Raw genomic sequence first — 21495 nt, forward strand, 5'->3', positions numbered from 1 at the left:
TTCGCCTCCGAACTGACCCCTGACAAGACTGGACGGATATTAGCCAAACATCTTGTCTCTGCTGCCTCTAGTACCGAGCTGGACCTGCGGGTTCCCAGACAGAGTAAAACAGGTGACGCGATCAGTGTTGCCGGATGTCGTGCATGTGTGACTTTGAGCGCGGAGTCATGGAACGGATTGGTGGTCGCGCCCTGAAAGAGGGAGGACGGTGTAATGCCTCGGGCAGATGGCGTTCCTAGATACTACCTTGACTCACAAGTAACACATATGGTAACCCCTGAGCCATTCGTCTGGCACTATTGTTACATTGGAAGTATATACATAGACACATCCCAATCGAGCCTCTCCCAGCTCAATTAAACCAGTTGGAGAGCGGTGGCACTCACCGCGGTGAAGTGCATCGGTTTCGGACGCAGGCATGAGAAGAGACAGGGGAGGACACCCAAATCAGTCTCGGGTACACTATGCTACCGCCCGGTATCTCCAGGTGGCACGGGTCCCGTGTACGACTATTTGCTGCCCGGGGAACCATTCCGTCCTGTGCCTAGCCAACGCTTGCCCTTGCCGACTCCATACTGGGGGACGAGATCTGTAACAACAGCAGGATCTGACGTCGTGCCATGGAACCTGACGATGTGGCTTGGGATATTGTCTAGGCACCGATGGCTTTTGTGGAGTCCGATTTGAATACTCGGGATGGTATTGCATATATCAAACGGTTCAACCTAGCCCCGTGTCACCCGGAAGGGCGGAATCCGCCCGGTGTCCTAAGTCGGGTGAGACTGGGCTGATGCTAAGTGCCATGCCAGGGGCGCAGTCTGGTGGCTGGAGGGGAGAAGTGCCGATCTAGAACGTATAAAGTCCGTAAGGAGCGTCCCATGACTATTGCTTCGTTTTATTCTGCCTGGTATTCTGCCCAACCTATTTCCCTTTCGGTTGGAAGTCCGAGTCGGAGCCGAACCTCCTTTTCAGCAAGCGGCCGCCGCCCGAGGAACACAATTGGATCGCGTGGCTCAGTGTGGATGAGGTCGGCTGCCGTTGTCACTACTGCAATAAGCCGCTGGCTTGCGTGGGAGTGACAAGACGGGGCGGTTCGGTGTGGCTACATCCCTGACTACCGCCATTTCCTTGGTCTTGATCCGGGGCAGGAAATGCTATCCTTGCTCTGCTCTTTGAAGTCAGCCTATGACCTTGAAGTTACCGAGGTAACATCCATATAACCCACAGTATCCCAAAGATGGTCCTCAAAGGTTTCTTCCAAACCTTGTTCTCACTCCCTTCTTACTTGCCGACTAGGGGTAGACAAACAGATGACTTTGTCAGATCCTTTAGATGCCTTTTGTGTCGGACAAACTCCTTTCCCGGTCCCCCAGAGTGCAGATGTCAACTGCGTGTTACGGAGAAGTAATAGAACCGAGATAAAATTAATTCTATTTTGTTATTTTGTGTGAGAGGGCGGGGATGGTCAAGTTGAGACGGAGGAACGCGTCAAGCTTCCTCCTGCTTTTTCTTGCCCGCACTCTTGTTAATTTATTTACAATGTTCAATTTTGTTCAGCGACCGAGAATACCTTTGCTACAACAACAAACAAAATGGTGAACCTACAGATCACCGCCAGGGGGGCTCTCAGTTCCCCCAACGCCACGAGTGTCTGCTATACACTCACCACCTATTGCTTTACACCCGAGCCGTTATCGTCGACTCCCTCATCGGCTGCTTCTTTGGCCCCCTGCCCCGCTATTGGCACTCCGACCGTGACCATTACCGACTCGGTCACCTCGACCCATCACAGTACTGTGACCACCACCAAGTCAGTCACCCTGACCCAGCACACGTCAAGCGCTCAGTCAAGCGCTCAGTCACAGGTTGCCCAAGTCACAACATGGCCCACACAGAGCGGACTTGCGGCCATCTCTGTGGCAACCGCTGCTGTCGCCCTCATTATCGGGGCTGTGGCCATGTTGTACTTTGTGAAAAGCAGAGCTAAAAAGCTCGCTCGTGTCCGGGCTTCTGATGGCTCCAATCTTCCCCACGATACCACCGAGCTAGTTGACCTTAGCGGCGTGGCCAGGGCTAGATCTGACTCTGTCCCCAGATCAGTGTCCGACAGTAACTCCACCGCTGAGGTCATCTCGGGCCTCCAGGACCTGAGCACCAAGATTCAAGACCACGTCGAGAGCACTTACAGCCTCGAGGAGTCACAGATCAGCGACGGGGACGGCCTCATCCAGGCCATTGCGCGTCTCCCCTTCCTGAAGCACGACGCGCAGTTTTTGGCCTATCTCTGTTCCTTTCCGGGCACCCGCCATGCTGCCCTGCGCCATCTCATCGCGGTAACACTCCTGTCTGCCATCGACTTTGGTACTTTCCACGATGCCATCCTCCTCCCGCCGGTTATTCTCGCTTTTTGGGCCACGCTGCCCAGCCCGCGCGGAGACAAGCAGCGCATTGAAGGTATGTTTCTTTCTCCTAGCTTTCCCTTCTTACTTGACTCTTCCTTTTCTCCCCCAATCCCTCCTTCCCTACCTCCCCAAACCCTTAGCCGCTGAACAAACACACAAACAAACAACAAAGCCATCTCACTAACCACCTCACGTCTTGAACCCTCCAGCCCTCTGGCACTGGCAGAAACTCTCCATGGGCCTGCTCCAGCACCGGCCTACCAGCACCGCAACAACCACTCCCGACATAGAGGAGCTAACCAGCATCCAACCGCAAATCTCCAAACTACACGACCTTCTCGCCCCCATCCTCTCGCACTTCGCCTTCACTACCAGCTCCCATTACCACGGCAGCAACAACGGAAACAACAACGGAGAATCATCCCAACAGGCCCAGACCCAGGCCCAGGCCCATTCCCAAACCCCCCACCCCCATCTCCCCCTCCAACTCCACGACCTCCTCACCACCGCCACCACCCTCGGCCGCACCCTCCTCTCCCAACCCCACCGCTTCACCTTCGACTGGCACACCCCCACCGTAACCACCATCCCCACCATCCCCACTAGCGCCACCACCACCACCATCCCCAACAGAACCAGAACCAGAACCAGCACCCACAGCCACAGCCACACCACCTACACCACCTACAGCTACAACAACACCAACCGCGACGAGCTCGTCCTCATCCCCGCACTGGTGCGGGTAAGCGAGCACGGGGGCGGGGCGTTGGAGGTTCCCGAGCGGGTGCGGGAGGGGGAGGTAGTGGATGTGAGTGGGGGGGTGGGTGTGGGTGGCGGGGGGGTTGGGGGTTTGGGGTTGAGAGAGGGGGGGGTGGGGAGGGGGAGGGAGAGGGAGAGGGGGAGGGCGAGGGTTTGGGAGGGGATGTGTTGAGTGATGATGATAAATGATCAGGGGTTTATTGATGGGGGGGGGGGGGGGTGAGAGTGGTGAGGGCAGGGGTGGTGAGAAGGGGAGTGAGAGGAGTGGTGAGAATGGGATGAGAAGGGAGATGAGACCTGTCCATGGCGGGCAGGTGACATGTGTAGATATTCAGGGGTCGCTTCTTCCCAGGGCTGCTGAGGCCGTAATGAACGCTGGGATGCGGAAGCAGTAAATACGAGGATTAAACCCCCACTGTGACTATGATACATACATACAATGATGCCGCTGTGTTTGTTACATAGCCAAAGAACGAACTCTGGTCGCTGGTACAAAACAGGGGTATCGAACTCAAAGACAAGAAAGATCAAGAAGGACATATCCACAAGCTCAAACAACACCCCCCAGGCTGCTAAACCACAACAACCTCGCCAGCCCCCGTCCGGTCATAAATAGATATTAACCTGAAGTAAATAAGCAAGACTCGCCCGAAGACACCCCAAACACCCCCGAGGACATCTACTGCCATCTTCATCGCGGTCTGCGCTTGCTCGAACAGTCAGATTCCAGGCTCCAAATCAACCAAGGGTAACCAGACACTCACCTTCTGCGACCCCTCCTCATACTGCTTCTAGCAGGCAACCGCCTCAAGCAGAGGCATTCGTCGCGGGTGCCTCAGCATCGGCCACCACCACAGGCGCGGCAGTCTCCTCAACCTTCTTCGCCACCTCATCAGGCTTCCAGACAGCCTCGATCACACTCATGCGGCAGCCCTTGGCTCTCCGGACACCCTGTTAAAAACTGTCAGCACACCCACATCACAGCACACCCACCAACACCAACACCAACCCCCCCAAACAAACCAAGCAAGCGAAAAAAAAGAAGAAGAAAAAAAACACACCTTAAAAACAAACCCCTCCCCCGCCTGCCTAAACAACTCCCTAAACTCCCTCTCCGTCCTCTCCTGCGCATTCAGCACCGCCAGCATGACCACATCCATACGGCGCACGACCCGCTCGTCCCAGGGGTTCTCCTTGCCGGGCACGCTGAGGCAGTAGTCGTTGATGACGACGCGGGCTCCCGGTTTGAGGGCGGGCACGAGGTTCTTGAGGATGCGGATCGCGTAGGGGGTGGAGTAGTTGTGCATGATCCAGCGGAAGAAGTAGACTGTTGTGGAGGGTGGGTTAGTTTGGGGGGTGTGGGTGGTGGGGTGGTATGGTATGGTATGGTATGGTATGGTATGGTATGGAGAGGGGACAGGAGAGGGGGTTGAGGGGGATGGGAGGGGGAAGTAAGAAACTGTCGACTCACCATCAGCATCCTTGGTAACCTGCTCGGCAAAAAAGTCATGCGCCACCAGGCTGATGCGCTCGGCGACCTGGGGGTCGGCGCTGAGGGGCTTCGGGGCGCTGTCGACCGTCTTCTGGAGGTCCTGCACGACAAACTTCATGTTCTTGTACTTCTCGGCCAGGGCGACGCAGATGAAGCCGTGCGAGCCGCCGACGTCGACAAAAGTGCCGCCGGCCGCGTCCAGGTCGCTAAAGTCGTAGCCGCCCTTCTCGACGTCGACAAAGTACGCCGGCTCGTAGCCCTCGCCGCCCGTCAGGCTGGCCATGGCGCGGCCCATGCGGCGGGCGCGCTCCGGGTCCTTGCCGAAGGTGGCGAACATGGGCTCCTTGTCGACGGTGTCGAAGGCGAACTGGAAGCCGGCGCGGGTCAGCGACGTCGCTTCCGGGTCGGCCTTGAGCGACTGCAGGACGTGGCCGGCGGCCCGGAAGATGTCCTCGCCGTTGAAGCCAACCCACGCCTGCATGTCCTCGTCCTCGGCAAGGACGCGGGAGGCGGCCGTGTGGGCGATCACGCCCGGGCTGGGCTCCCGGAAGATGCCATTGGTCATGGCCAGGCGGAGGATCCGGGCGAGGTTGATGCGGTCCAGAGTCGTCTTGGTCTCCAACTCGGCGAGCTGGATGGTCGAGTCGATGGGGACGAGTTGTGCTGCCACGTGCGATTAGCCCGGTGTCATACAAACTCAACCCACCAAAATACTTACCGAGCTTGTAGTGGTTGATGATAGTAAGAGAGAGAACATCCAAAAACTGGCCGGGCTGTCAATACCGAGTCTGCGCTAGGGGGTTGGATAGCATTTACCTCCCAGATACCCCATCTCACGGACTCGCGGGGGCCATGGGCCAGCGTAGCCAGCTCCTTGGTCGCAATAATAATATCCTGCCTGCTCTGCTGGATGTCCTCAGGGAGCCTGGGGAAGTCGGCGGGGGTATCGACGTCAAAGCTGGGCATGGGCAGGTTGTTGGCCTTCATGTACGTCTCCAGCTTCTCAGTCGCCTGCGTGATCTGCCGGGCTAAAGCAACCATGCGAGACGGGGATTGCTCGGACGCCGTCTCGGTCGCAACGACCTTGGGGGCCGGGGCCGGGGCTCCGTTGGCTTCGGCATCCTTCTGCCGGAGAGAGGACAGGGCGGAAAAAGACCGGCGGTTCTGCTTCTTGACCTCGGCGTCTGTGCTCGCGGGGGAGCTTGACTGGAAGAGAGAGCTCAGCCTGAATCTGGACATCTTTAGGATGTCACTGTGAGACTTTTGACTCTAGCGATTGGCTATTATGATGCTTTTGGGGGAGCACAGATCTCGACTAGATCAAGTCCTCAGGTCAGCACGTGGCCCACTATTGTGTTACAGATCGGAGGGAAGAAGCAAGGTGAAGCTGATGTTATAGTCACATTATAGCGACCGGTTGAGGGACTGTTTCACCACAGATTGATAGTGTAGAAAGGGCAAGCAATCCGTACCTAGCTCTTTATCAACGATTGGTATGCTAGAGTTTACAACACGGTATGTTTGCCCTATCCAACAATGTCATTAGTCCCCGGTCCGGTTCCAGATGTGCGGGAGGCGGCATCTAAGCTTACCGACCTCAGGGGGTAGGTAACGAATTGGCCCGAGTTTCTGGGTTACACAACAGTCTCTTTACTATTCGCGTTAGCGAATTGAAGGAGGGACTGGTGTCTGTCAAGCCGCACAACCGGGTTATCCTGTTCGATGAAAGAGACCGGGCGACCGCGGTCAGCCAGGATCAACGTGGGGAAGGGGGGGCAAGGGTGAGTTACCTTGTGTGCTGCGGTGTAGCTGTGTTACTGGGTAGGTAGCTCCCTGAAAACGAATTAAATCCGCGGATTTGGTATGTACTGTGTATGTTCGTCCCGTAGAAAGGAAGGGATGGAGTCGGTAGATAAACAGACGAGGCAAATCCTCGATTATTGGGGATAATTCGGGGACGGAGATGGATGGAGAGTGTCAACTCCTGACAAGCCGGGGATCCATCCCGGAATCACGCTGGGACGCGAAAAGCCGAGCGAGCCGTTTGGAGCCTCCCGTAAACGGGATGAACTCCCAAGACCGACCCGACCCCGTCTATCATCCCATCTTTTTGGGTTCGCGACACCATGTTGGCTAAGTGCAATGATCCATGTTCGGATGTAGTCCCATGTCGGTTAGGGCTCGTTAGGGGTAGGCTAATGCAGAAGGCTAGGTTGTTAGCGTCTTGGATGAGGGTGCGCTTGGGTGCTTTGTGCAGAACACGCAGAACACGCAAATGCAAAATGTCACCTTGTCGCGTTCGCATGCTGCATCCAGTAACCGATAGTTGAACGGGTTCGTGGGCCTTGGGTCCAGCACAGGTCCAGATTCGGTCGAGATACGCAATCTGGCAATGCACCACCATGGATGGCAGAAAGCCATGGCCGGTGTTACAGGTTTCTTGGGTTGGATTGACAAATTCCCGGGTCCAATCACGGCGTGGTTTTGTGGCATCAATTGGGGTGGTGGGGTAGCCACTGGCTCGGGAGCCAGCCGAGACACGCAAGGGTGGCCCTAGTGGGAAATTGTGCAGGTCTGGGCGTGCGTGGGGCTGTGGATTTTCATGTCTGATGAGCGGGACGGATGGAAGCTCTGGGAAGGTGCACGGGGCGGGGGTTGTCGCTGCTGCTGTTGTTGATGTTCAGTGTTCCAGTTCGCAACGCCGAATGGGTGAACCGAGCTGCCTCCAAGGGTAATCTGTATACAGCACTTGAGTATGGAGATAACATGTACATATCAAATACCTGAATATCATGCTATATACAACAACACCAAGACCCCCATTCAACCTTCCAGTGCATCCGGACAACAACAGCAATCGCAACAGCGTGGTATCATACCGCTCTAAGGAAAACGCTTCCCCCTTCCCCTTCCCCCTTCCCTCCCCCAGGCCCTGAACCATAGCACCACATTGCGTAGCAACACTCACCCCCCTCCCATCCCCCCTAATACCCCTCCGGTTTCTGCCCATAAACAATATGCAGCGGCATATACGCCAACAAGCTATTATCATGATACCCCTTGCGCACCTCGATCAAAAACAACTCCACCTGCTCCCTGGACCATCCACACCCGCGCGTCAACGGCCCCAGCGCAATCGCCTGAATCCCATCAATCAAAATCGTGCGCCAATACAGCCCCACCGTCTTGAGCACCTTATTCTTCGCCCAGGTACCGACGGGGATCTGCAGCACGCGCTCGGTGACGTTGACGAAGCCGACGTCGCGCATCATGGCCGCCAGCCGCCCGTCCGCCGCCGAGTGGAAGTTGATGCCCAGCTTGCCCAGCCCTTCGTCGATCAGCGCCCAGTAGCGCGCCACGGGGTGGTCCGGGGGGACAGGGCGGGTTTTGGAGGCGGAGAGCGGGTAGTGGTACACTTCTTGCATCTCGAACCAGCCGCCGGGTCGGAGGTGTCTGTGGGTGTGGGGTCAGTTGGCCATCTTGTGAGTGCATATATGTAGGTTAGGGCAAGGGGCCGAGGGGACCGGAGGGAGGGGGGGGTATGTACTCTAGTGATCGGCGCATCAGCTTCGGCCAGTCCTTGATTGCCATGACCGTGTGCCGCGAGTGGATGTAGTCGAAGAAGTTGCGTGGGTGAAGCCAGCTACAGGGTCCGGTTAGTATGTATGTACATCCAAAGTACAAGGACGCGGCTAGGGTGGGCAGGGCAGTGCCTGTCTCAAGGCAACGTACGGGCTCCTGTCATGCGGTCAGTATGTCGGCATTACTCAGTCCGTGTGATTGAGTGGTCACGTACTCTACATCGTCCACCATGAAGCGCACGTTGGGTGGCACCCATTCGGGCTGGATGGGACTTAGATCCACACCAAGGATGTTCGAGGTTGCGAACAAATCTCCCACTATGCACGGTTAGTCAGGCCATCATGATGAGAGGTAACAACAAAGATACATACTCTCGATCGCCCAAATCCCCGTCCCCGTCCCTATATCCAATATCTCGTTGGGGCGCTCCCCGATTGGCGCAAAGTAGAGCTGCCCACAAAGCAACTTGACCATGGCGTGCTTCATGTCCTCGCGCTGTTGTCTAACACCGAATTAGCGACTACGACGCACACGCATGCGCATGCGTAATGAGGGCTGTGGAGCCACCTACTCGACATCGTCGTTTGGAAAGTTGTACCGGCCCTCGCGGAATTTGTGGTACCGCCGCCCGTTCTCAAAGATGTAGTCGCGCACGCTCTCGGCAAGCGACGTCGACGCCGTGGTGTTACTGTCCGTCCCGTAACCATCGTCGGTGCCCAAGTCGTCGCTATCCACCACGATACTGCCGGCCTCCGCTTGCGCCGCCGCCTGCTCCTCCAGGTCCGTCCCGTCCTCGCCTTCCTCCGGCGGTCCCGCTGTGTAATCCGGAGGGTGAGATGGCCCGGCAAACATGTAAGGGGGTGAGAGACTCCCGCGTGGCCCCGTGGAGAAACTAGCTGCCGAGGTGGAGGGCGGGAAGGATTCGGAGGAGGTGCTGTCTGGGAGGGAGAAGGTGGAAGCGCTGTCGGTGGCCGAAGTGGAGGGGCGCCCCGTGACCGACGGCGCGGGCTCGAGTGACGCGCCACGGGAAGGACTGCTCATGATCCTCGCGCCCGCTTGTGGTACTTGACCGGCGATAGGCCGCAGGTCTGCCATCTTCGGGCCCGAAAAGGTGGTCTGTGCAGTTTCATCGGTAGGCGAAGCGTCCGTCTCTGCACGACTCCGTTTCTTGGACCTGACTTCGGCGTCGGGTGTCACCGACAAGGTCGGCTCGTTCTGTACTCGGTCCATGACGCGCTGCCCCAAGTCTCACTCTCAACGGTTAACGCGAGAAACCTGCCAGGAGCAAACTTGAAGGACAGCGCCGAGTCGGCAAGACCCCGATTATCCGATGGTTACACAGACGGGATATCGCAGCCCGGTTCCCAGGTTGTCCAGCCGCAATTCCAAAATTCTCCAGGATGCTGGACCGAAGGCTGACAGCAGGCGCTTGGCGATGAGAGCATGCAGAACACACCGCAGCGCCTTTAGTTTGTATAACTATCACCGCTGAAATGGGATGTCGGAGCGAGAGGCATGGGCGGGATGTCGATCGCAACGCCTCGGGGCTTGTCGATGAGAAGCCAAACCGCTGAAGTAACCTAGGAAGGATAAGATTGCCGGACCCCTAAGAATATTCCAACCACTATCACCGAATTCAATCGTCACGATCCAGTCTAGGCCAATTCGCCGCCAGGGAGGGAGGGTGTTGTGGTGAGAAGAGGAAACATGACACAATAAGTCAAGCCAGAACCGGGGAATCCCTCGAAACAGAAGATTCACCGTCCGGTTCCAGCCAAACACGAACCACCTGCCCGGCCCGTTCCCGGAGTTTAGTTAATACTAGCGATCAATGGAGCGTAAATGAAGTGCAAATGGAGCACAATGAGCCGTTCGAGTGGTCAAGTGGATCAGGAATGGTGGAGTCTTGGCTCATTGTAGGAGAACGGCTGGAGAGCGGGCGGTGGTCTCATTAAACTGACCACTAGAGCTAGCTCGCGGTCTCGACCCAAGAGTCCAGGAGTGGGGGATGTTTGTGCTTGTTCGCAGCTTTCCCGGGGCGCCCTACCCCTCTGATCGGAGACCAGCCTACTTCGGCTTGCACGCCCGCCCGAGCACACCCACTCCTTGACAACCTCCCCTACCAGCAACGATGTCGTCTTGCTTTTTTTTATTTGCAGGTGGCTAATGAGTCGTGATAACCGGGCGTCAAACTTGGGAGGAACGGCACCGAATGCTCCGTTGGATGGCGAAAGGCGCCCGTCGCATGACCAGTGGTGCCATCGCCTGGCACAAAGGGAGCTTGAATGGAACAGAAATGGTTGCTCCGATTGTATCCGGTCGGTGTCGATTCTGGGTCCCTGGCGCCATCCTGGCGTTTGACTCGCCCGTCCAATTCTTGGAGATGCTCAGAGAGCGGAAATGATGGGCCCCTTCAGCAACGATACGTGGCCTGCAGCCAGGGAAAGCACCTTGGTTGGAATGTACATACACAGTAAAAAATGGGATGGGGCTTCTCGGTATCAATTTGTCTCACTGGCCCCTCCAAGTTACACTTGCAATCGATCTGAGGCGAGCATCGCGTTCTACACAGTACGACGGATTCGGTGCGACGGTGCTGAACCGCGCACCGGGCAAAAGAAGCTGAACTCCATTGGAAGGAAGTGTAAGTGCCGGCAAACTTTCGACAAGAGGAACGACAAGAAAACCATTTGAAGCCCAAAGTCTACTTTTTATTGATTCGGTTATTTTTCTCGGTTTCCTTGACAACTTTGTCTTTTCTTTACATCTTTCTCTTTTCATCAAGTTCTTTTCGTTTTTCACTTTTCCTGATACCTCAGGTTGCAGGGCGGCTGGCCTGGGAAATGCTCATCCCTTTCCCGCCCGTCCTGCGCACCAATGGAGGTAACTCATGTGGGGTGCTTGCCCAAGCAGCCACATGTGGCTAATTCACCACTATGGTGGGGTCACTACTAAGCTTCAGCCTCAAATCCAGCCTTGTGCAGCAGCAGGCAGGGCCAAACTGACGTGGGCCTTGGCTGCGGCTGCGCGGGCGGGAGGCACCACCAACCGTAACCAACGACGAACAACCGATCCCAACTTTCAAGCTCGTGCTTCACCGCGAACCCGCCCCGCCAGCTATAATCCGGAAGGCAACAAACACACCACCCACCGATCAAATCAAGAAACAACTGTGGCCATGGCGGATGCGGCGTTCAAGCCCGAGCGGGACTACTCCAAGGAGGCCGACACCCAGATTCCCGAGGCCGAGCAGCTTGCAAAGGTAGGCGGGCTCGAATAATTTATTGAGTATGCGTCTAACCTTCAAGCAGACAGATATCCATGCCGCCATCGAGAAGCTCTCCGTACTCGAGAAGCAGACCCGCCAGGTAACACCCACCTGTCCCGCACCCCCCGCTCCCCGCTAACCAACAATGCCCAACAGGCCTCCGACCTCGCATCAACATCACGAATCCTCGTCGCCATCGTCACCATCTGCAAAAATGCCGGCGACTGGAGTCTCCTCAGCGACCAGACCTTGGTGCTCTCCAAGAAGCATAGCCAGCTTAAGCAGGCCATCACCAAGATGGTCCAGACAGTCGTCGGCTTTCTGGACCAAACACCGAGCATGGAAACCAAGTTGTCTGTGATCGAGACCCTACGCACAGTCACCGAGGGCAAGATCTTTGTCGAAGTCGAGCGGGCTCGCGTTACCAAGATCCTTTCCGACATCAAGAAGAAGCAGGGCGACCTCAAAGGGGCGGCCGACACACTATGTGAGCTCCAGGTCGAGACATTTGGCTCGATGGACCGCCGCGAGAAAACTGAGTTTATTTTGGCGCAGGTGGCACTCTGCATCGAGAACGGGGATTGGACACAGGCCGGCATCCTGAGCCGCAAGATCAGCACCCGGTACCTAGCCCGGAAACCTAAGAAGACACCAGAGCAGCTCGAAAAGGAAAAGAAGGAGCGCGAGAAGAAAGGCAAGACCGAGGAGGAGCCCGAAAAGGAGGAGGATGTCACAGACCTCAAGCTGCGCTACTACAGGCAACAGATCCAGTTGTCTCAGCACGAGGGCAAGTACCTCGACGTGTGCAAGCACTACAGACAAGTATTGGACACCGAGTCGGTGGAGGAGGACCCTGTTAAGCTTCGTTTCGTAAGCACACCGCTCCCTTGGCCCACCAGTTCGCTGCTAACTTTAGGATAGGTGCTACAGAGAATCATCTACTTCATTATTCTAGCGCCCCACGACAACGAGCAACACGACCTGCTTCACAGGGTTCACAAGGACACGCGGAATTCCACAGTCCCTCAGGATGCGGAGCTCTTGAAACTATTCACCGTCCACGAGCTCATGCGGTGGCCCGAGGTCGCCCGCGTGTTCGGCCCGCACCTGACCGACACCGACGTCTTCGACGAAGACGCCGACGACTCGGACGACCCGAAGGCCCACGAGCGGTGGAAGGACCTGCGCAAGCGCGTCATCGAGCACAACGTGCGCGTCATCGCCAAGTACTACACCCGCATCCAGATGGGCCGCCTCACCCAGCTGCTCGACCTGACCGAGGACGAGACCGAGAAGTACATCAGCGAGCTGGTGACGGCCAAGACGGTCTACGCCAAGATCGATCGTCCCGCTCGCATCGTCAGCTTCGCCAAGCCGCGCGACGCCGACGACATCCTCAACGAGTGGAGCTTCAACATGAAGAGCCTGCTGGGCCTGCTCGAGAGGATCGATCATCTCATCACCAAGGAGGAGATGATGGCGAGGATCCAGCCCGGCGTCAAGACCAAGAAGGGCAAGGAATCCAAGCGGGCGCGTTAGAAGAAGGGGCCCGGGTCGGGGTAGCCGCCCACCACTTGTGATTGAAGTATATGGTTACATGGACGACTGTACGAATATACATGATTGGAATCGGCTGAATCTTGACCAACTCCGTGGATACTCATGGGAAAAGTAGCACTGTTCAACTGCAAAGTGACAATTCGCCAAATGATTGGATTGCGGGCGCGGCAAGATCGCTAAGGGGCTGGATGAGCCGAAGTCTGGTGATATCAAATACTATGAATATTGAAATCACCAACGCTGGTTGGATTGGATTGCTTACGTTGCATGAACATGCCAGTTTATACGTGTATCTGATCCATGAGGTGGTCCATGCAGTACAAAGAGCCGGAGTGTAGTCCAAAATGGCGTCGGCCCAATTCATGCTCAACAGATACGCACGTTCTAAACGTGTACATGCAGCAATAATAACTAACCACCTATCATCCCTATTTCTTCTTCCCCCCCCTCCCCTTCCCCCCCTTCTGCCCACCCCCACCTCCCTTCCCACCTCCCTTCCCCCCCGACCCACCACCACCACCACCACCCCCACCCGCCATCCCCCCCGACATCATAACCGTGACCTTCCCCACCGGCACCACATTATACGCCTCCTCCACCTTCAACCCCTTAATTAGCGCCACCTCCCGCGGCCACATCTTATCATCCGCGGCGGCCTTCTCATCCACCGCCCCCTTCTTCCCCGCCGCCAGCCGCCACCGCTCCACAATCTCCTTGACGGCTTTCCCCTTCTTGACATGCCCCGGCTGCAGCTTGGCCTTGTACTTGAGGCGCGCGAGCGCGTTCCACGGCGCGCACACGGGGATGATTTCCAGGATCTCGTCGCCGGGGAGGGGGGTGCCGACGAGGGAATCGAGCGGGGCGAGTTCGGTCGCGGCGTCGGTGGTGGTGGGTTCGTCGGGGAATAGTTCACCGTCGTCGAGCATTTGTTGGCGGCGGATTTCCTCGTGCTCGGCGATTTGCTTGCGGGCGCGCTCTTGGGCCTGGCGGCGGCGTTCTGCAGCGGCGGCGGCGTCGGCTTCGCGCTGGGCCTTGGCGGCGGCTTCGGCTTCGGCTTTTTGCCGGGCGGCGGCGACGCCGAGGAGCTCTTCCATGATGGCGCGGTCTTCGTCGTCTTGGTGCTTGTATTTGGTGGCGATCTTTTTGGCTTTGCCGCGTTGGCCGCGCTTGGCGGGGCGGGCTTTTTGTTGTTGCTGTTGTTGCGGTTGTTGGGAGGAGGTGGATGGTGTTTCGGCGCGGGTTGAAGGCTGGGACTCTTCTGCTTCTGCTTCTGCTTCGGCGTCGTCTTCGTTTCCGTCTTCGTTTCCGTCTTCGTCGGGGTTTGGTTGGCTTCCTCCTTCTTCTTTCTTTTCTTCTTCCTCGGGCTCAGCTTCGGCGGGGGCATCTTGGTTGACCTGGAGATCTGCTAGCTCGTCGGTTGGTGGCTCGGAGCCTTGCTCTGGGGCAAGCTCCGGCTCCTCTTCATCTGCTGCCCCTGACTGGAGGGGGTTTGCTTTTTTGTCTCCATCCTCATCCCCCTCTTCGTCGCTACTTTCCATGGCATCTTCTCCATCCGAAGCGGCATCCATCTCCGCCTCGGCAGCGTTGACAGAAACCGCACCAGTGGTGCTCGTGCCCACGTCATACAATCTATGTTTGCCGTGCCTGGCCTTGCTCTCTTCCGATATCTTGAACAACAACCCAAAGCCAAGCATCAAAAGCGATGGAGGCAAAAGGTTGCGCTTTCCACGGACCATAAAAGACCCCACAGGAAGGTACTCGCCAGACGGCGCCGACTTGGAGACTTGGTCGGCGTTCACCCACCAGGCACCCATGGCCGCCTTCGAGTCCCATGCGCTAGAGCAGCACACAGACAAGTTACCCGCCTGGGCGAGTGTTGACGGCGGGATAGGGGCATCAGGGGTCTTGGGGTTGTTCTTTATGACAACGCTTGAGGCGCCATGCAGGTCCGCATGGACGTAGACGTCACCTTTCCTCAGATATCGCTTGTAGAGGATCTCGTTTTGCTGCGCATCCCGGCCGCCGAGCACAAGGTAGCCATCAGACGAGATGAACCAAGTAAACTTCTCGAACCACATTTGCTTTCTGATGGGTTGGAGTATGGGTTTCTCTTGCTTTAGCCCTTTCTTGAGATCCTCGGCAATTTTCTGCTCCGCGTTCTTGAGGGCGATCTCAGACCGTTGAACAGTCTTCTCTTGCTTATCGGCTGCTGTGCGCTTCTGGTCGTAGTACTCCCGGGCATTATTCCACGGCGAGAGTTTGAGGTTGATATCGATGACAAGCCGCTTATCTGGCCCTTTGGATTTCTCCTCTGCGGCATCGTCGGCTGTTTCTTCATCGGTATCGTATTCAAAGTCCATCTCCTCCTCAGCTTTTCCTTCCTCTTCCTCCTCACCGAGGAGTAGCGTAATCACGCTTTCGTGGAGTTTCATCGGGAGTTTGATCATTTCGGCGACCGGGTTGTGCTGTTTCTGCTCACGTTCGACCAGCTTGTTAATGTCTACCCAGTCCATTCCCTGCTGGATCAAACCATTGATGGCGTCCATCGCTTCCTGGACCCGTTCAATATTGGCCTCGACGGCTGCGGCTTTGCGGAGGTTCAGCATCTGCACGTCTTGGAGTCCTTCGATCCGCTGGGCCTGGTCGCGGCGGGCAGCCTCAAGCTTCCGCTTGGCTGTAATCTCGCGCTCCTGCAACCGAGACTCGAGCTTTTGACCCTCAAGCGAAGAGAAGAAATTGTCAACCGTCTTGTTGTAGCCATCAAAGGACAATATCTCGCAGTCCCGGATATCCTCAAACTGCTTGGGCAGGAATGGTTGGAAATCCTCGTACAACAAGTTCCGCGCCTTGTCCTTTTGCCCCTCCTCTTCTTCCCCGCCTTCTTTAAGCAGTTCGGCCGTCCGGGGGTTGAGTTTTGCAATGATGTATCCCTTCGCAGTAGACGAGCTCGTAACCTCGTCTAAAATAGAGCGGGCCTCCTCTAGTGAACCAAACAGCGCGTCAAATAGCGACTCATCGTTGAGGACTTCGGTCGGCGTGGTGGCGGGGTTAAAGCCCCTGAGACGAAAGACATGGTCGATAAGGACTGGAGGAAGCTCGGTTATCGTCGTCACGATGCCCCGTCTTAGACCATCGGACCCCTTCTTCTTCTTGGCCTTCTCGGTCGCAGCTTGCGCAGTGACCGTGGTAAGAGCATCTCGAAGGCGCTCTTTCGTTAGTGGAGGAACACCACCCAAGTTTTGCCTGTTCTCCAGTGAATATGTCAAGCCCACCCGCTGGGGCTCCTGTCCCTTCCCCTCAGGGACAATACGCAGCAGCGCAAGGATCTTCAAGTCGGCGTCTGTCAAGATAACATTGCCGCCGGCGAAGAACTCGAGGTATAAACGGTATGCGCCATCGCTAAACCGGAACTCGATGATGCGGTCTGTCCCGATCTGGGAAACTCCTGTCACGCGGCGGGTCTTGAGGAACTTGCGCAGGCGCGCGACGAACGCACTCGGGGCGGGAGCGGCAGCGCGGGCGAAATCGGTCAAGTGGCAGCGGAAGCCAGATTCGATAAGGACTTGTTGCCTGTTGTCGGGCTTGGCAAATTTAAGAAGGAGGATTTTGGAGTTGAGGTCGTAGATATTTGCCAGGCGCAAAGAGACAAGCGCTTCGGCAAGCTCATGTGCGATGACCTGTCGAGGGACGAATTTAGGTTAGCTGAAGCTCCATACCTTTTGGTTAGGGGGTAGTTACCTTGACGTCCAAGGACGAAAACCTTTGTTTCATCTTGGGCGTGTCGGGAACTGGTCAGTAGTCGATCTTGAATTGTTCCTCAAAGCAAACCAGTCGTCTCGAGACACTTCTGAGCTCGAGGTATGTCATGGCGGGGCAGCCCGCTGCAGCGGTGTGTGTCGGCGACCCGAAAAGGGTAGGTGGGGTTCCGATGCAGTTCTCACCCCGCCGGGGCTTCCGGCCAAACAGGCTCACGCCTCTCCCACTTTGGCACGCAGGCAGGCACTGCAGCAAACCAACCACATCGGTTGGCTCGCGAATATTCGTCTAGACCAGTCACGTCGTTGGGAGACCCTGCCTCCGCTGCAATATCTTTTGAAGGACACCAAACAGATGGTATGTGATGGCGAACATCAATCCGCCGAAACCGAAACCAATTGCGAGAGAATACATCACTTGCAGGGTCTCCATGACGAATACGACGACTCCCTTCAATCAATGGTTGCGTTGAGATAAGAGAAGACGTTGTGACGCTCACTGACACTCCTCTTGTGGTTTCTGACGAGAGTGATGACAATTTCATGACATTCGCTGAACCCCCCCAAACACAGCATGGAAGAAGAAGCCAAGTTGTTTCTCATCCCACATCCACACCGCCTGGCTTGGCTCATTGGTCATGCTCCGCACTCTGGACCTGAAATAACTCCCGATGCAAGCAGCAGGACACAACAGCTCTCTCGACAATCACGCGGTATCAAGACGATTCACAGGAGGAAGTCCAAACCACAGCCGGACTGGCAATATCCATTTCTGTCGGGGAACAGAGTGGTTAACAAAACTCATCGGACCGGTCCCGCAACCACGTCAACTCGGATGATCCCGGAGTGTCCGAACATTCGAATCAATTGCTCCATCTGGTCCATTTGCCCCATCTGCTCATCTGCTCTCACATATCAACAAACGACACACGGCACTCGGCAGCTGGTGACGACAAGTCACATGCGAACAACCGGCGCCGAGCAGCGATCGGCTCGGCGGATGGCCGGGTCTCCTCCGTCTCAGCAGCTAGTTGCCATGACAACGCATGATGATGTGCTTACCGGGGTGGAGAGCCGAGGAGCACCTCGGCTCGTGCTGAGTGGGAGATCAGGCTGTTTTATCGCAGTCAGATGCCGGAAACAGGGCCGAGACCGTGACGGTGTAACGTAAAGCGTTGCTGTGATGTCTCTGGCCCTTTGACCGCTTTGGCGCCCTTGGATGCTGTTGACCCGGAGCTGAAGACAAGCGCTGAGCGGCGGCTGGGGTTACTTTCTGCGGCCTCAGTTCAACCACCCCTTGGCCGCATCTGGACTCGCTGACAACCCAATCGCAAGCGCCCACGAAATGTGAGGCCGCGCAAAGGCCTTCCCGCCTCTCCCAGCCTCCCGTCCTTTTGGTGATGGCCAATGGAGGGCGCGAATCGTGGTGATCGGCCATGCTGGCTCCCCAGCCCGCAGATTCTCGTGCTGCAGCAGGGATCTGACCGACCCCCCCAACCACCCATCAAACGCAGCTTGCACGCTTGAGCTGCAGGAAATCCGAGATCGAGAGCTCCAAGTGGTCTTGGCCAGCTGTGCGTTCAGCCTCCGCGTTTGATTGAAATTGCCAGGAGCTTCTCAGAGGTCACGCCAAAACAGAGCTTCCAAGTTCGGGTGCGGGCACATTGAGGAAACCGGCAATTGGCGCAACAATTTCCTGCCCCCCATCAGCCGATCATGGCTATCCCCCAACCCGAAGGAGGCTGGAGAGGCCGATTGACGACCAGCACACCCTGGTTATGGGGGGGGTCGGCCAGCAACGCGATGCGCAATTGTGGATGAGGTTTTTCAGCTTGCGACGGAACAGCTGCTAGCTCAAAGCGGCGAGACGCGACAACCTGGAAAAACGAGCAGGGAGGTTGGGGAAAACCCCCGCAGAAAGGGAGCAAGGGTCGGCCTTGTGGGGCTCCGAAACGATACACTAAACCAATTAAGGCCACAATAAACAAGATATGGACCCACATCATGTAAACAGACCCTCTGGACCTCCTGCCACTCTGGGGGACTTGTGCCGTGGTTGGCGACTGCCAATTGATCCCGGCCGGTGCGGCCACACAGCAATTCTCACGATCCCATTGGACTTTGGTCACACTGCTTGGAACTATCGCTCTCCCCGCCAACCAGCGACAGGTTCGGAAAAGCGCCGCCTGGATGCGTATTTGAAGCGGCCTCTCTCGACCAGCCTGGCCCCGATCTTCTTCTCCTCCTTCTACACTTGCACACACCCCATCCACTCACAACCAACCACAAATCCCCAAACCCCATTCTTTCCCTTGTCGGAATTCGATTGAAAAAGAAGACGGGTCCATCCACAGACCGCCTTCTCACCTTTCACTCGACTTCTTTCCAGGAAAAGAAGCAAGAGTCATTCTTCTTATCCACCTTTCGATAATCGGAAGGTTGAGGAGAAGACTGCCTCTCTGCGCATCAAGTCGCCAATCTGGACTTTGAAGCCCGTGTCCCGGTCCCTTTCAGCGTCTTCCCGTCTTCGTACAGGGAGTCCGAGACCGCCACCCAAACCCACGTCCACGAAGAGGTTGAGATCAAGCTCCCCCAGCTCGCCGGACGGGAAGGTCAACACTCTTCGCCCCCAGTTCAAGCACATCTTCCTCCCGCCGGAGAGGATAGCTTTAAGGAAGAGGTCCGTATCACTCATCAAGAGGAGGAACGCCGCCGTCCCGGTATCCACAAGGAGTTTGTTTACCGCGAGGACCACCACGACCATCACCACCACCACCACCACCACAAGTGAGTTTGCAATTCATTCTGTTGAGTCCTCTCGCAAACCCTTGTTTTGTTTTGTTTTGATTTTGGTTTGTTTTGGTCCACTTGGGCCCTGCCCGGTTTCCCCGCCTTTTCTTTTTCTCCGTCCAGGGTGTCCACCCATCCCCTGCTCAGCGCAGCCTCGCCAAGGCGGTCTGGAGCCAGGGGGGGCTGGGTTGACCCAGGAACCAGATGAGAAGAAAAACACGCGCTTCCCGTCCCAAACACTCGACTTCTTCTCCTTCCCTTACTAACCACCCACTCCTACATCAGGCCTCAAAAGACCTACACCGAGTCTCGTGTTGAGTTCGACCACAAGCACCGCCCTGAGAACTCTGTGATCGACGTTGCCGAGAGCGAGTACCGTTCCCGCATCCAGTCCAACTACCACAAGGAGGCTTCCACCGTCGACAGCTCCCGCTTCGGACACCGCCACCACCACCACAAGGCCCCCAGCCACGTCGACGACTACACCGTCGACACTCCTGTCTCTCGCCCCACCTACAAGGAATCCGTTTACGTCACCGGTACCACCGTTGACGCACCTGCTGCTCCTCGTTCTACCTTCAAGAGCAAGGTAGACATCGTCGAAGAGACCGTAGACACCCCCCGTCGCGACACTCAATCATCCAAGATGGCTTACTACGACGAGGACGGTAAGCATATACTCCACTCCCCTTTCGAGTGATGCACAAGTTAGCTGACCATGTTGCCCACCCTCAAGGCCAGGACCGCATCGAGGCTGTCGAGAGCCGTGAGACCCGCCGCTCTCCCAAGAGCCCCAACACGGTGTCCATCCCCTGCCACCACATCCGCCTCGGCGACATCCTCATCCTCCAGGGCCGCCCTTGTCAGGTCATCCGCATCTCGACCTCGGCTGCCACTGGCCAGCACCGCTACCTTGGTGTCGACCTCTTCACCAAGCAGCTCCATGAGGAGTCGTCGTTCGTCTCGAACCCGGCGCCCAGCGTCGTGGTCCAGACCATGATCGGCCCGGTCTTCAAGCAGTACCGCGTCCTCGACATGCAGGATGGCCACATCGTCGCTATGACCGAGACTGGCGATGTCAAGCAGAACCTGCCCGTCATTGACCAGAGCAGCCTCTGGAACCGCCTCAAGAAGGCTTTCGAGTCTGGCCGTGGCAGCGTCCGTGTCCTTGTCGTCACCGACAACGGCTCCGAGATGGCTGTCGACATGAAGGTCGTTCACGGCTCGCGCCTGTAAGCGGGCTCCTCAGCCACTACACTGCATGTATTAGACTCGCATTTGGTACATTTGGAAATGGCGTGTATTTTGGAAGATTGGTCACCGGGTGTTGGAAATAGGGTCGTCGCGAAGGAGATGAGGGCTTCGTGCCGCTAGTTTCACGTGTATATGATGACTGTAATGGATTGGATGTTTATGGTTGGCCCTGCTTGACCCGTTTGCGCGTGCCCTTTAATTGTGACTGTCATCCGCTCTTGTTGCCCTCGCCTGCCTTATCTCAACCATCGACTGATTACTTCAGCCCGCCGGACCGATGTCAAGCCCCTAATTGTGTTCATTGCCTTGTTGCTTCTTATCTGTGCGTGACATCTCCCGCCCTTTCCGCCTCATCTCATCACCACCAACTTTCGGCTTTAATTGCATGAGCTATTATGCTGCATCCAGTGTTCTAGTAATACCTCACCTCCGATTTCCCAACTCTTTTCCGATCTTGGTAGAGTGTTGGAACCCTCACGCAACTTGCACATGATGCCATGTCCTTCAAGACAAACACAATGCTCATAATCTCGTATTATCCGTGATCGGACAACCTCTAAGCCTTTTTATATTCTCATCAACCAAAAGTCGTCCCCATCTTCATGTGCTGTATTGGAAAATGGCAGAATGTGT

General features: G+C 56.5%; 6 protein-coding genes across 6 annotated transcripts; 3 read left to right on the top strand and 3 right to left on the bottom strand.

Moving 5' to 3' along the window:
• Positions 1-1592: 1592 nt before the first annotated feature.
• F5144DRAFT_654764 (uncharacterized protein) lies at positions 1593-3891 on the top strand (the record flags this gene model as incomplete). The annotated part of the gene is made up of 3 exons (XM_066793107.1): positions 1593-2454; positions 2612-3210; positions 3386-3891. 3 exons carry the CDS (start codon positions 1593-1595, stop codon positions 3554-3556), a joined length of 1632 nt encoding a protein of 543 aa, XP_066641796.1. The 3' UTR covers positions 3557-3891.
• Positions 3804-6240, bottom strand: F5144DRAFT_307416 (S-adenosyl-L-methionine-dependent methyltransferase). Its single transcript, XM_066783937.1, has 6 exons — positions 5470-6240; positions 5372-5417; positions 4633-5316; positions 4223-4488; positions 3926-4112; positions 3804-3862 (listed from the first exon to the last, which is right to left on the bottom strand). Exons 1-5 carry the CDS (start codon positions 5890-5892, stop codon positions 3969-3971), a joined length of 1563 nt encoding a protein of 520 aa, XP_066641797.1. The 5' UTR covers positions 5893-6240; the 3' UTR covers positions 3804-3862; positions 3926-3968.
• A 1397-nt stretch (positions 6241-7637) lies between these two features.
• F5144DRAFT_494609 (S-adenosyl-L-methionine-dependent methyltransferase) lies at positions 7638-9465 on the bottom strand (the record flags this gene model as incomplete). The annotated part of the gene is made up of 5 exons (XM_066786044.1): positions 7638-8106; positions 8201-8296; positions 8450-8552; positions 8607-8737; positions 8807-9465. The coding sequence occupies 5 exons, from the start codon at positions 9463-9465 to the stop codon at positions 7638-7640; spliced, it is 1458 nt and encodes a 485-aa protein (XP_066641798.1).
• Positions 9466-11413: 1948 nt separating this feature from the next.
• F5144DRAFT_491955 (PCI domain-containing protein) lies at positions 11414-13042 on the top strand (the record flags this gene model as incomplete). Its single annotated transcript, XM_066785891.1, has 4 exons — positions 11414-11497; positions 11547-11603; positions 11660-12373; positions 12425-13042. The coding sequence occupies 4 exons, from the start codon at positions 11414-11416 to the stop codon at positions 13040-13042; spliced, it is 1473 nt and encodes a 490-aa protein (XP_066641799.1).
• A 387-nt stretch (positions 13043-13429) lies between these two features.
• Positions 13430-16834, bottom strand: F5144DRAFT_549718 (uncharacterized protein; the record flags this gene model as incomplete). The annotated part of the gene is made up of 3 exons (XM_066787598.1): positions 13430-13447; positions 13621-16740; positions 16802-16834. The coding sequence occupies 3 exons, from the start codon at positions 16832-16834 to the stop codon at positions 13430-13432; spliced, it is 3171 nt and encodes a 1056-aa protein (XP_066641800.1).
• A 1212-nt stretch (positions 16835-18046) lies between these two features.
• F5144DRAFT_654776 (uncharacterized protein) lies at positions 18047-20844 on the top strand (the record flags this gene model as incomplete). The annotated part of the gene is made up of 4 exons (XM_066793108.1): positions 18047-18631; positions 19290-19605; positions 19894-20276; positions 20345-20844. The coding sequence occupies exons 1-4, from the start codon at positions 18535-18537 to the stop codon at positions 20842-20844; spliced, it is 1296 nt and encodes a 431-aa protein (XP_066641801.1). The 5' UTR covers positions 18047-18534.
• Between the last annotated feature and the right edge of the window lie 651 nt (positions 20845-21495).

The sequence above is a fragment of the Chaetomium tenue genome, assembly GCF_020726465.1.
Source record: "Chaetomium tenue strain MPI-SDFR-AT-0079 chromosome Unknown F5144scaffold_5, whole genome shotgun sequence".
NCBI lineage: Eukaryota > Fungi > Ascomycota > Sordariomycetes > Sordariales > Chaetomiaceae > Chaetomium > Chaetomium tenue.